Raw genomic sequence first — 13,153 nt, 5'->3', positions numbered from 1 at the left:
AAGCTGATTTGTAAATCAGGCATTTGAATGGTTGAATAAAAATTTTAATCAACACAAAAATAACATTTGGAAGATTAGTGTTGCTGTTATAAATATAAGTCAGTAAAAAATCTTTTACATTTTCTTTTCAATGTCCCCATTTATGAAATACAAGTGTACACAATTATATATAGTCCAATTGGATTATCATGCTAATAAGGTGAAAACATTAGCAATCCCAAGGAGATTTTCAAAATATTAACTTTCATCATGTCCAAAGGACCAGAAAAAAAACATCAGCTGTGTTCTACAAAAATATTTTCTGTTTTCTGTATCAGTAGTTACTGTATTAGTTATGCCACTGGCCTGGAGGTGAACAATGTAGAAGCATATATTCCTCATTGTAGAATAAGACACATCAAGACTGATGTGAGGTCTATCAAACTTCAGTCTCCTTTTTCAAATCTGTTTTAATCTATTAAGGTATTTAATATGCTTTTGTTTGCTTAAATTATTTTCATTACTTTAAATTTAAAATTGTTTTGAACAATTCAATCAATTTAACTTATCGATACTTTAATAATAAATTAACTAGAAATCACAGAAACACAGCACTGGAAGAGATCACAGGTCCCACCCAGACCAACTCCATTCTGCCATGCAGGAATACACAATCAAAATACTTCTGACTATCCAGCCTCCAAAGAAGAAATCTCCATCACTATTTTAGCATAGTTTCCAACAATCAGATTTCCCACTATATCCAGGGTTTAAATTGTGAGCTTTATTACATATGCAACTGAAACAGCATTACTTATATCCAAGGGGAAGGCGGGTATCAGGGAATACCAAAATTTGCAGAAATTTAATGTAACACTTAGAGAAAACCCCTAACAGTAGGCCAGTGCTGCATACCATATTCAATGAACATGGAATATTCACTGGCTGCCAGGAACGAGTAGATAAGAAATGGAAACAAGATGAAGTGGAATGGCATCTTCAAACTATTTGACATTTGTAGCATTTTCTACAAGATTTGACTGGTAGCATTCTAAGGTCAATCAGAATGGATTTCTTAGCAAAGAACAAGTTGCTCTTTTGAAGAGACATCTAATTCTTTGTACTTACATTGTAAAGGAGTAAATTCAAAGTGCTAACAAATGTGCCATTGTTCTCTCTGACAGATATAGCAGCTGATGACCTAGAAAAGATTTAGAAAACAAAAACACTTGGATTACTTTTGTTGTTGTTAGCATTGTCATATTTCATTGACGTTACTTGTTAAGTTAGTTTTTTAAGAATCAGCAGAAGAAATACTTTTTTTATTTTTATTGTTTATAAAATGCTATAAACAGAAGATTATAGTGGAAGCTCTGACTGGGCTTCGAAGCAATGCATAAGTTAAAACAATAGATCAAGCAAAGTGACCAAAAATAAATAACAGCTAATGTTCCATGAGCTGCAGTAGCTATTCATAGGTTTAAAGGGAGATTACACAGTTTTGCCTCTATTTTGCCTATGACCACCATCCAAACCCTAAATATTTCTTCATCCTAGTACAGTATGTCCTCCTTATCCATGGATTTGATATCCACAGTTTTACTTACCCATACTCTAAACAATATTCTTCCCAGAATTGTTTGTGGGTACTTCTGAGTCCTCCAGTCTGTTCTACGGTATGCTTACAGCCCAAGTAAAACCAAAATATAGGTTTTACTAATTTATGCTGTTTCAGGTATCCACAGGGGGAAATGTATCCCAGTGGATACAGATTGTACTATACTATTCTACCACTACCTCCATAGAAATACTTTAACTTGTTCTGTATGCTAAAAAACTTAACTTGGAAAAAACTACTGTATATAACTCCCATATCCAGGATAGCTACTACTATGCAGGTTACTCTACAGTTTTAAATCTCTACATGCTGTGAGTCACAGCTGTGGCTTCACTCATTAACACACTGAAAAGTAGTAGCAGCAGCTTGATGTTTTTCAGAATAATTGGACAGAATAGTGACTGGACATTTTGCCTTGCATCTTGATTTCTACAGAAACTAGAGATATACTATATTATTTTTTCTTACAGCTATGTCAGTATCTACAAAGGTTAGAGATATAGATATTCTGGCAGCATGGTTACAACAATTCCCTGCCATTTTGCCATTTCTCCAACCTGGAAAATCTAGCTTTGTGGGATATCTAGAATCCTTGGTGACAGCGCTCCAGTCTGCTCCCCAGAACTACAGTTCCTGAAATGTCCTGAATGGTATTTTCTCTACAGAATTAAATTTAATCTTCTAATCATACCTCCTCATTGTGCTCTAGGTCCTAAGCAGTACGACTATCATATAAACATGTAGTACAGATGTATTTGGGTGATTTTGTAATGAAACTGGGAATCCTTTTTGTGCCAAGTATCATAGCTAGAATGAAATTAAAATTTTATGGCAACTGTAACTTCTTCTCTTTATTTCTTTTCTCCCACCCATCCCTTCTCATTCTTCCACCCTTTTTCTCTCTTTCACTGCACCCATTTATCAACAGAAATGCTCACTTTCATCTTTGACTCAACAGACATGAACACAGAGGGCCTATCCAGACAGGCTCATTTCATAATTCAAAAATTCAGATGATTCATAAATACATATCTCCGAATTACTCATCAAAAAGGACCTCCTCTGAAGCATTTACAAATCACACCTCTACTGATTTCTGTGTGTGAGAATTTTAAAAAAAAAAACATGCAGGAATTTTGTGCAAAATAAAATCCTGAACTATGAAAATTCACAACACCCACAATTTTCTTTATGAAGGTTTCACAACATTCAAGAAACACATTATGGATCATTTTCTAATATTTTCCCACCCTTTCCCCAATATGAAAGCTCAAAACATCCAAGTTTAAAATTACAATATATTTTAAACAAACAAAACGTCAGAATTGAAATAGGATTCAATTACTGCCAACCTATTATAGATAGATACACTGTTGTGGAAACATAACTATTGTTAAAATAAAATGTCACTGTATATTCCACAGCTGTGGGATTAATCAGAATGTGTAACTAGTTTTTATCCTGAAATGCAAGCACCAAAGTAGAGACTTTGCTGCTAAAATAATTTCATAGTTCCAAAAGTCCTTGAAATCATATTCCTCCTTCCCCTTATTCTTCCTTTATGTATATATTTCCTATAACTTCCCCACCTTCTCTCCTTTTTAGATTTCATACTTTTTATGTACAAAGAGTGAAGGGGTCAGCTTTGGTATATTTGGTTTATATAGTTGGGTTCACAAAGCATATCTACTTCCACCTTGTTCCAAGGCTCTAAGAAGCTTCATCAGAAGAATAAATGACACACAAGGCATGTTTGATGCATAAAAGAAGAAACTAAACATAAATATGAGCCCATACTTACGAAGCAAGTTGTGTATTGTTGACTAAGTATTCCAGAGGGTAGCTACAACTAAATTTATACAGAAGTCCTGGCAAATAGCTGATGATTGTTGGTGGATCTGGGGTATCTATATATCCTGAAACATTCCCTATCTGGACTGTAGATATATTGCCATAAGCATTAACACCTGGAACCGAGGTGACCTATTTGGATAAGATAAGACAACAGAAATAATTGAAAAAGCAACATCTATAAAAGAGAATCTTTTAAAAAAAAGCTACTAGGGATGGAATTACAAATTTACTATCGAGCTTGCAGTTTGATCTGAGTTATCTGCAACACCAGACTCCAATTCTCTTCTTACCAACTCCTCCCCATCACCCATGTTATTTTGCCTCCATTTAAGCTTTTCTTTGCAATCACAGAGGACACAAAGGAACGTAACATGTGGTCCATTTAGGCTGAAGAGATCACATTCGATGATTTGTTGTGCCTATTCCACTGTTCAGACAAAAATTTCACTAAAATGCTCACATACCCTTTTGTGATACCATTTATCTTCTGTGTAAATGCTCTATCTGGGAAATTATGTGGAAAAGGTACATTCTTTGGATTTTGGTGAACAAAAGGCTTACATTTTAATATAAAGATTTGAGTCCTCTCTGTCCATCTTTCTGTTTCTTTTTTTCACCAATAGCCACAGTGGTGGGAGGGCATCTCCTTTGTCCAGAATGCCTTTCAGAATTGTATGTCATGACACAACAAAGCATTCTTTTTATGGCACAGTTGGTCAACTGAGAGCAGCTAAGTCACCACATAAAGTCATAGCAAAGTGTTACTGTTGTTTTAGAAAGAAAAGGTTACATCAGACAGAATGAACATATTGGGACATATTTGCTGCTGCAGTGGAATGGAACAAGCGAATGCAAAGGCCAAAACAAGTGGCAAGGAGCCATACTGTTCCTTCTAACTAGGAACATCCCAAGGGGAAGACAAGAACATCCTGAACAATTACTATCTGAAAATTCACAAAATCTATTTGTTTTATTTATGTATTATATTTATACCCTGCTTTATCTCCACAAAGGGAACTCAAAGCAGATTGATGTAAAAGCATTAGCACAGAATTTAAAATCAGTTAAAATCCATCAAAACATATTAAAAAATCTACCATCTTCCCAAGAGTAACCTAATTTTCAGAAAGAGGCATTTAACATCCCCTTATTTCCTCAGTCATTGCCCACTCAGCAGACACACATTTGTTTGCTGGCAGAAGAAGACAACCTATCTATTTACTTTGATTAAACTGGAATTTTGAAGGTTGAGAAAGTATCTCTAGCTTGATTCCCTACAGCCTTCTTCCTTCCAACTCCTCCTCCAATCTTTCAACACTAAATGAGAAGCATTCAAGTTGGATTTTAAATGTGTTCCTCACAACACATGAAGGAATCAGCTTCAGATCTGCCTGTAAAACATAGGAAAGTTGGTAGTTGGTCCAATGAAGGACATGTGCAATAGGAATATAATTGATACACATGCCTCAGTGCCCTTCCAATATTTTGTTAGATGTAATTCTTCACAAAGTTCTTCTTCGGATACAGTAATTAGCAACTTCTACAAATTTCTTCCCACAGCAAGAAAATAATTAAACCCATACCGGTTTTGAGGGCTATTTCTAATTTGAGCCTTTCTTTGTATATGGAAAATAATTTTCCAAAACCAAAAATTTAATTCATGTGCAAATAATGCTGTTTTTCACAATTGGGGATTTATTCTGTGTAAAATTCGCACATGGGTGATTTATATAAAGAACAGCATTTTATCTTCAGAAATTAATATTTCTAGTTTGAAAACAAATCATGCAAAACATGTATGTGTGTATATATATATATATATATATATATATATATATATATATATATATATATATATAAGCTGTGCCTAGCCACGTGTTGCTGTGGCGAAGTATGGTGGTATGGGAAATAAAGTATTGAGGAATTGGTGGTAGTTAAGGTAAAGGGTAAATGTTTTCCCCTGACATTAAGTCCAGTTATGTCTGACTCTGGGGGTTGGTGCTCATCTCCATTTCTAAGCCGAAGAGCCGGCATTGTCCGTAGACTCCTCCAAGGTCATGTGGAATGACTGCATGGAGCGGCGTTACGTTCCAGCCGGAGCAGTACCTATTGATGCACTCACATTTGCATGTTTTCGGACTTCTGGGTTGGCAGAAGCTGGGGCTAACAGTGAGGGCTCACTCTGGTCCCCCAATTCAAACCTGCAGCCTTTCGGTCCAGAAGTTCAGCAGCTCAGCGCTTTAACACGCTGCGCCATCAGGGGATATTATTTCCTAAAGGTTGTGAATATACAATATTTCTGATTGTTTTTTTTTGTCTGTTGGAGGCAAGTATGAATGCTGCAATTAGGGAAAATAATTAGGATGTAATGGCCTTGCAGCTTTAAAGCCTGGCTGTTTCCTCCCCGAGTAATTTTTTTTGTTGGGAGGTGTTAGCTGGCCCTGATTATTTCCTGTCTGGAATTCCCTTGTTTTCAGAGTGGTGTTCTTTGCAATATTTTATGTGCTTCTACTGTCTGTGGCCCTGAGAAAACAGAGGATTAGCCATACTTTGATGGTGGGAACACTTTGTTGGGAGGTGTTAGCTGGCCCTGATTGTTTCCTGTGTGGAATTCCCATTTTCAGAGTGTTGTTCTTTATTCAGTGTTCTGATTTTAGAGATTGTATTGTTCTGTTTTATTATACCACATTAATTTTTATATATTCTGATTTTAGTGTTTTTGAATACTTGGAGCCAGATTGTATTCATTTTCACGGTTGACCGCAACACAATAATAATAATAATATTAATGATAGTAATAATAATGACTTTGGTAATACACAGTGCTTCACTCCCTTCTCAGCTTCCTTTCTGGAAGAATCCTTTCTTGGGATTCTATATGGCTCAGGCCCTACCTATCTCTGTGATCGCATCTCCCCCTATGAGCCAGTGCGGACCTTGAGATCATCCAGGGAGGCTCTTCTCACGCTCCCACCACCCTGGTGGGGACGAGGAAACGAGCCTTCTCGGCAGTGGCCCCCCAGCTCTGGAATGCATTGCCAAAAGAGATCAGGCAATCCCCTACATTATCCAATTTCCATAAGGAACTGAAGACCTGGTGGTGTTGGCAGGTTTTTCAGTAATTACATTGGAATACCGCCAATTTCTGGGCCTGAATATATTGCACAAGATTTCTCTAACTTAAAATGATACATTTTAATATATTGGGTTTATGGTTCCTGTCCCCTTGATCAAGTCATGTAAGTGTTAGTTATTTCTATAATTGTATTTTTACTTTGTTTAATAATGTGTTATTAAGTTGTTATGTAATGTTTGTGTTGTTTTTATGATTGGAAACCGCCCTGAGTACCATCCAGGAGATAGGGCGGTATATAAATAAAGTTTTATTTATATAGTATTATTATTATTATTATTATTATTATTATTATTATTATTATTTGGGAGGTGTAAGCTGGCCCTGATTGTTTCCTTTGTGGAATTTCCAATTTCCCTGCTTTCAGAGTGTTGTTCTTTATTTACTGTCCTGGTTTTAGAGATTATATTGTTCTGCATTATTCTATCCCAGTAATTATTTCATATTAAAGTAGAATCTCACTTATCCAACATTCGCTTATACAGTGTTCTGGATTATCCAACGCAGTCTGCCTTTTCGTAATCAATGTTTTTGTAGTCAGTGTTTTAAATTCATTGTGATATTTTAGTGGTAAATTTGTAAATACAGTACAGTAGAGTCTCACTTATCCAATATAAACGGGCCGGCAGTATGTTGGATAAGCAAATATGTTGGATAATAAGGAGGCATTAAGGAAAAGCCTATTAAACATCAAATTATGTTATGATTTTACAAATGAAGCACCAAAACATCATGTTAGACAACAAATTTGGCAGAAAAAGTAGTTCAATATGCAGTAATGCTATGTAGTAATTACTGTATTTACGAGTTTAGCACCAAAATATCACGATATATTGAAAACATTGACTACAAAAATGCATTGGATAATCCAGAACGTTGGATAAGCGAGTGTTGGATAAGTGAGACTCTACTGTAATTACTACATAGCATTACTTCGCATGGAACTACTTTTTCTTTCAAATTTGTTGTATAATATGATGTTTTGGTGCTTAATTTGTATAACGATTACCTAATTTGATGTTTAATCGGCTTTTCCTGAATCCCTTCTTATTATCCAACATATTCACTTATCCTGCCAGCCTGTTTATGTTGGATAAGTGAGACTCTACTGTATATTGATAATCTTATATTATCTGCTTAGAACTGGATTATATGAGGCCCCTTCTTCACAGCCGTATAAAATGCACACTGAAGTGGATTATATGGTAGTGTGGAGTCAAGATAATCCAGTGCAAAGCAGATAATATAAGATTATAAATGGGTTATATAGCTGTGTGGAAGGGCCTTGAGTCTACACTGCCATATAATCCAGTGCAAATTAGATAATCTGTGGAAGAGGCCTAAGTGAGGCCTAATTCTGCCTGTACCCTGGGCTGAGTTGGTTGCTAGGAGACCAAGTGGACAGAAATTAGTCCTCTAACTTTCAGCAATTGGATAAAAACCATTACTCCTTTCCCTCTAATTAGGACTTTATTTTTCTTTTCTTTTTGTTGTATCAACCTAGAGGCGTGGATGATGGGTTGTGTTGTCAAATTTCGAGGTTGGGGGGCCTGTAGTTTTGTTGTTTTGTTGGTCACCATGATGCCATCATTCATATATATATATATATATATATATATATATATATATATAGCTTTTATGCAAAACAACCAAGTGCAAATTTTGCCAACAATAAATCTCAACTGCAAAGATTGTCATCACTCCAATAAACTTCTCATCACAATTTCAACACTCAGAAAAATATTTTGATATTTTAATATTTTTAAATATTCTTTCCATCCCTAATATTTTGTTCCCATAAATGTTATTTTAAGATAAGGATAGGTTGTTATTTGAAGATAAGGATAGGTTTCCTATTAATTAACTTTCTGTTTTAATATGACTAAAACTTGTATCAAAAACACATTTGGAAGCAAGAGTTTGCAATTTTGTTACAGTCAAAAAATTACAAACCAGGACTACTGTACGTTTGATAGCAGTTCTTAGTAGAGGATTCCCAATGGCATAGACTCTTGGAAACATATTTGGCCAAATATTAACTCATCTTTTGCCATTCAAAAAGTAAAGGAATATTCACTCTGATAATAAAAAGCTGTTGTTGACAATGCAAAGTGATTCATGAAATCTATTTTCCCCCTCAAGCAAGTTTTCACTATTTTGAAGTCCACCATCTCGGATGACCCCAGCACTCACATATGCAGTCAAAAAAATTTCCCATAATCACACACTTTTCCTAACTGCTGTAATAATATAACCTTCTAGTGACTGACTTCATTCAAGTGTAAACAAACTGGAATGTTTGCATGGGAGGAAATGAATTGTATTACCAAGCTCTCAGCCTGATAAGTTAACAGTAGCCTTTGCCTCTAACATGTGTCAGAACATTTGCATATATACAAACACAAAAGAAATTGAATTTTCTTTTCAATTAGGGCTCTCAAAAGGCATTTAATTGCTCCCTGCTCAGTTTTTCCACTTCTGTAGTGAACTCCAACCATGAAGTGGTTGACCCTGCCCTGTTCCCACTTGATTTGTGTCACTATAGCAGGAGAAGCACTGAATTGTTAGAACTTTTAAGAGCCATTTAAAGCAAGAGGAAATCATTGGTCATAATCCTAAGGTTGCTTTCACCAGAACAGTCCTGCTGGCTTCAGAAAAAAGCTATTCTGTGCTACACTGAGAAGTTCAATCCATGGTTTTATTATTGCAGTGCATTTTCTGAATTTATATCTTTGCCATTTGACCCATAATAGAAATGGTTGCAATGATCTGTGCAAACTCACAAATAATGCTGGACATTAACAATTTGGTTTAAAGTATCAAATGTAAGTGTTTGCCCTTTTAGGAAACTTTATGAATTGTCAATCAGTTGTAATTACAGGTTCCAAATATTGTACCATTAAAATAAAAAATGATAGCAACAGATTTTTAAAAACAGAAGAACTTCAGCTCTATCCATTTACTGCAAAATATTTCAAAGTCTGAGGCTTTTGACAATTGAAAATCTTCAGAAATTCTATAAAATTGGGTAGAGAAGCTTGAGGACTGGTATGTAAGATTGATAGCTAAGTGAAATTGTATTCCAAAAGTCAGTATGTTAAAACTTGAGATCCTTAGACAAAACAATGTTCCTTGATTATTTGGCCTATTTCACATTTTACAAGGAAAGTAGATTCTGAAGGGTTGTACCCTTCTTTGCTGCAGTGAATGTATAAGAAGACTGTGAAAGATAGAATTGCCTCTCCGGATGATTAGGAATATATAGTAACAATAGTACAAATCACAAATTACGTTTAGCTTCAATTTGGCTCAGAGTTCCACTTTGCCTCAGTTTAGCCCTGATCTGATTCAACTTGGAACTAAATATATAATCTAGAGTTGAACATTTTATGGCTCCCATGAATCAGACTGTCTTATGTTTATCAGAATTAGATAATAATGGAGATGGATTATGTTTGCCAAATGTCCAACAAATAGGTGCATGGTGTTTTGAACTATATGTATTAATGTTTCACTGTTAATTTATAGCTACAATTTTTCCTGAAGACAAATCCATCTAGGTACATTTTTTTGGATAAATTGTTACAAAAACAAACGAACTCATTGTAGAGAATGGCTTTAATTTAGAACGCATGGCCATTCATAAGCATGAGTAGAGGGTTTGCTTTATTGTTCAAAAAAGATATCAGATTAAGATATTATGTACAGGATTTTAACCTCTTCCATGTTTTTGTTAGATCAAATGAGTTGTTTTTGGTGGTTACTGTTTTGGTTAAGTTTTAGTATGATGAATGCAGAAGCTATAGAACTGTGTTAATTAAAAATACCCTCCATAGTTTCAGATTAATTGGTATCAAAATCACAAAAAGTGCAATAGGATCAGAATGCATCAAGAAAACCAAGATTATGGCAACCAGACCGATTGATAACTGGCAAGGAGAGGGAGGGAGAAAACATGGAGGCAGTGACAGACTTTATATTTCTAGGTGCGAAAATCACTGCAAATGCAGACTGCAGCCAGGAAATGAGAAGACGTCTACTTCTTGGGAGAAGAGCAATGGCCAACTTCGATAAAATAGTGAAAAGCAGAGACATCACACTGGCAACGAAGGTCCACATAGTTAAAGTAATGGTATTCCCCATAGTAACCTATTATTGTGAGAGCTGGACCATAAGGAAGCCTGAGCGAAGGAAGATACATGCTTTTGAACTTTGGTGCTGGAGGAAAATCCTGAGAGTGCCTTGGACCGCAAGAAGATCCAACCAGTCCATCCTCCAGGAAATAATGCCCGACTGCTCACTGGAGGGAAGGATATTGGAGGCAAAGTTGAAGTATTTTGGCCACATCATGAGGACACAGAAAAGCTTGGAATAATAATAATAATAATAATAATAATAATAATAATAATAATAATAATAACAACTTCATTTTTATACCCCGCCCCATCTCCCCGAAGGGACTCAGGGCGGCTTACATGTGGCCTTGCCTGATAAAACAATCAAATCAATAACACAGCAATAAAACAATTATCCCAATAAAAACATCAATATCAGTAAAAACAATCGTTAAAATCGACATGAAGCATACAATATTAAAACAGGAGACTAATTCATAGAACCCAGGCAAAGTGCAGAATGTGCCAAAATGGGGAAGGTAATTTCACAGTTGAAATGGACAATAAAGTGCAATATAACATTGGCAACACCTCAAGAATGGGGCTATTATAAAATGGGCAGATAGATCAGTCCAACAACAGATTAAGTGTCAAAGGCCTTTTGGAAGAGCCAGGTTTTTAAGCTCCTTCGGAAGGAGATGAGGGTAGGAAAAGATCATGATGCTTGGGAAAATGGAAGGAATAAGGAAGAGGAGCCGACCAAGGGCAAGATGGATGGATGGTATCCTTGAAGTGACTGGCTTGACCTTGAAGGAACTGGGGGGCAGCAATGGCGGACAGGGAGCTCTGGCGTGGACTGGTCCATGAGCTCACGAAGAGTCTGAGATGAGAAGGAGAAGGAGAAGGAGAAGGAGAAGGAGAAGAAGAAGCATGATGCATTTGAAAAAGCATACAGAGGTAGAGGCAGGAGGACCTGACTATCAAACACCAGAGCTGTTCAGCAGTGGAACACTCTGCCCGGTCTGTGGTGTGGGCTCCTTCTTTGGAGGCTTTTAAACAGAGGCTGGATGTCCAGCTATCGGGGGTATTTTGAATGTGATTGTCCTGCTTCTTGGCAGGGGGGTTGGACTGGATGGCCCACAAGGCCTCTTCCAACTCTATGATTCTATGAAACACAATGCTACACCTTCACAGGTCCCATACATTCCATTAAACTACTTTGAACATCCCAGTTGCTGAGAGACAGAACTAGGAAGTAGCACTAAATTGACCTGATAGCTACTCAAATACACATTCTACAAAACTCTGTGATCTGGTAAAACAATTTCCTGTGACTGGAAGCTAGTATTGCCAGTCACAATGCTACAATCTTGCTTTCCTTCTCTACACTTTTTCCTTCATATGAGAAGACTGCAAATAGCATACCAATGGAGTGGGTGGGATTTAGAGTTTAAATAATAGTAACCAACCAACACCCCAAACTCCTGAACCTCGCCTCTTAATTTCAAACATAATTTCATAAATGTTCAACTCGTTGCTATGCAGCATAAAACAACAGAATAGAGACCACAATGAAGTCTATAAGTCTGTGAAATGTTATACTCACAAGCAGGAGCGGCCCTAGGTTTTCTTAGTATGTAAGCAAACCTAGGGCCACCCCCTCCCCAAAATTACGCCCCCCCACCCCAAACTTACCGCCGGCGGTGACCATTGGGTCGCTCGCTGCGGAACAAGGAAGTACTTGGTATTCTCGCGAGATTTTGTGAGATTTCTGCAAGACCTCGCGAGAATACAAAATACTTCTTTGTTCCGTGGCGAGCGACCCAATGGTCGCAGCTGCCGCTGCTGCCACCACTGCCTCCCGCCGCCACCGCCGCTTTGAGTGCACCCAGGAAGGGCTGCGCCCGAAGCAGCGGCTTCATGGGCCTCAATGAAGAACCGGGCCTGCTCACAAGAACAAAGGATACTTCATTCAGTTTTTGCTATCTTTCTTCAATCCCCAAATCTATGTTCAGTAAAAAATACTCCTCCAGCATCCATAGTTATGTACACCCATGCCTCTCAAGATACATGATTTTTCCTTCCAATCTGCAAGAGACCATTACCATCTAACTGCAATTGTTTGTTACCTAGAAACTCACCATAGACTGGAAGTCAATGGATCATGGACTGGTATTTGTCCAGAGACTACCACTTTGAACAGCACTGGTGTACACAACTTCTCAAGAGAAGCAAAGAAGATTGAAAGCCCCACACTTCTTTCCCTTTCTCCTCTTCTTATCCTAGTAAGACGTACTACATGAAATGGATTGTGTACTGCCATTGCAAGTTTTCCCCATTATGCCTCATTCCACGGAAATGTAACAAATGCAGTGCTATATTTTGTTTTTGTTTATTACATGGTAGCAAATCATATATTTGATGTGGCAATATGTACTGTTTTACACAGTGATG

General features: G+C 36.9%; 1 protein-coding gene across 2 annotated transcripts in view; it reads right to left on the bottom strand.

Annotated features, from left to right (window-relative positions):
• Window positions 1–13,153, bottom strand: part of zpld1 (zona pellucida like domain containing 1) — a 54,944-nt gene that overhangs the window by 25,331 nt on the left and 16,460 nt on the right. For both annotated transcript variants that reach the window (XM_062974828.1, XM_062974827.1), the window contains 2 exons: window positions 3,399–3,580; window positions 1,108–1,180 (listed from right to left, as the gene is read on the bottom strand). In XM_062974828.1, the coding sequence (XP_062830898.1) occupies window positions 1,108–1,180; window positions 3,399–3,580 (255 nt within the window). The remainder of the gene's footprint in view (window positions 1–1,107; window positions 1,181–3,398; window positions 3,581–13,153) is intronic.

Source organism: Anolis carolinensis, chromosome 3 (assembly GCF_035594765.1).
Source record: "Anolis carolinensis isolate JA03-04 chromosome 3, rAnoCar3.1.pri, whole genome shotgun sequence".
Classification (NCBI taxonomy): Eukaryota; Metazoa; Chordata; class Lepidosauria; order Squamata; family Dactyloidae; genus Anolis; species Anolis carolinensis.
This window is presented reverse-complemented; position numbering and strand designations above follow the sequence as displayed.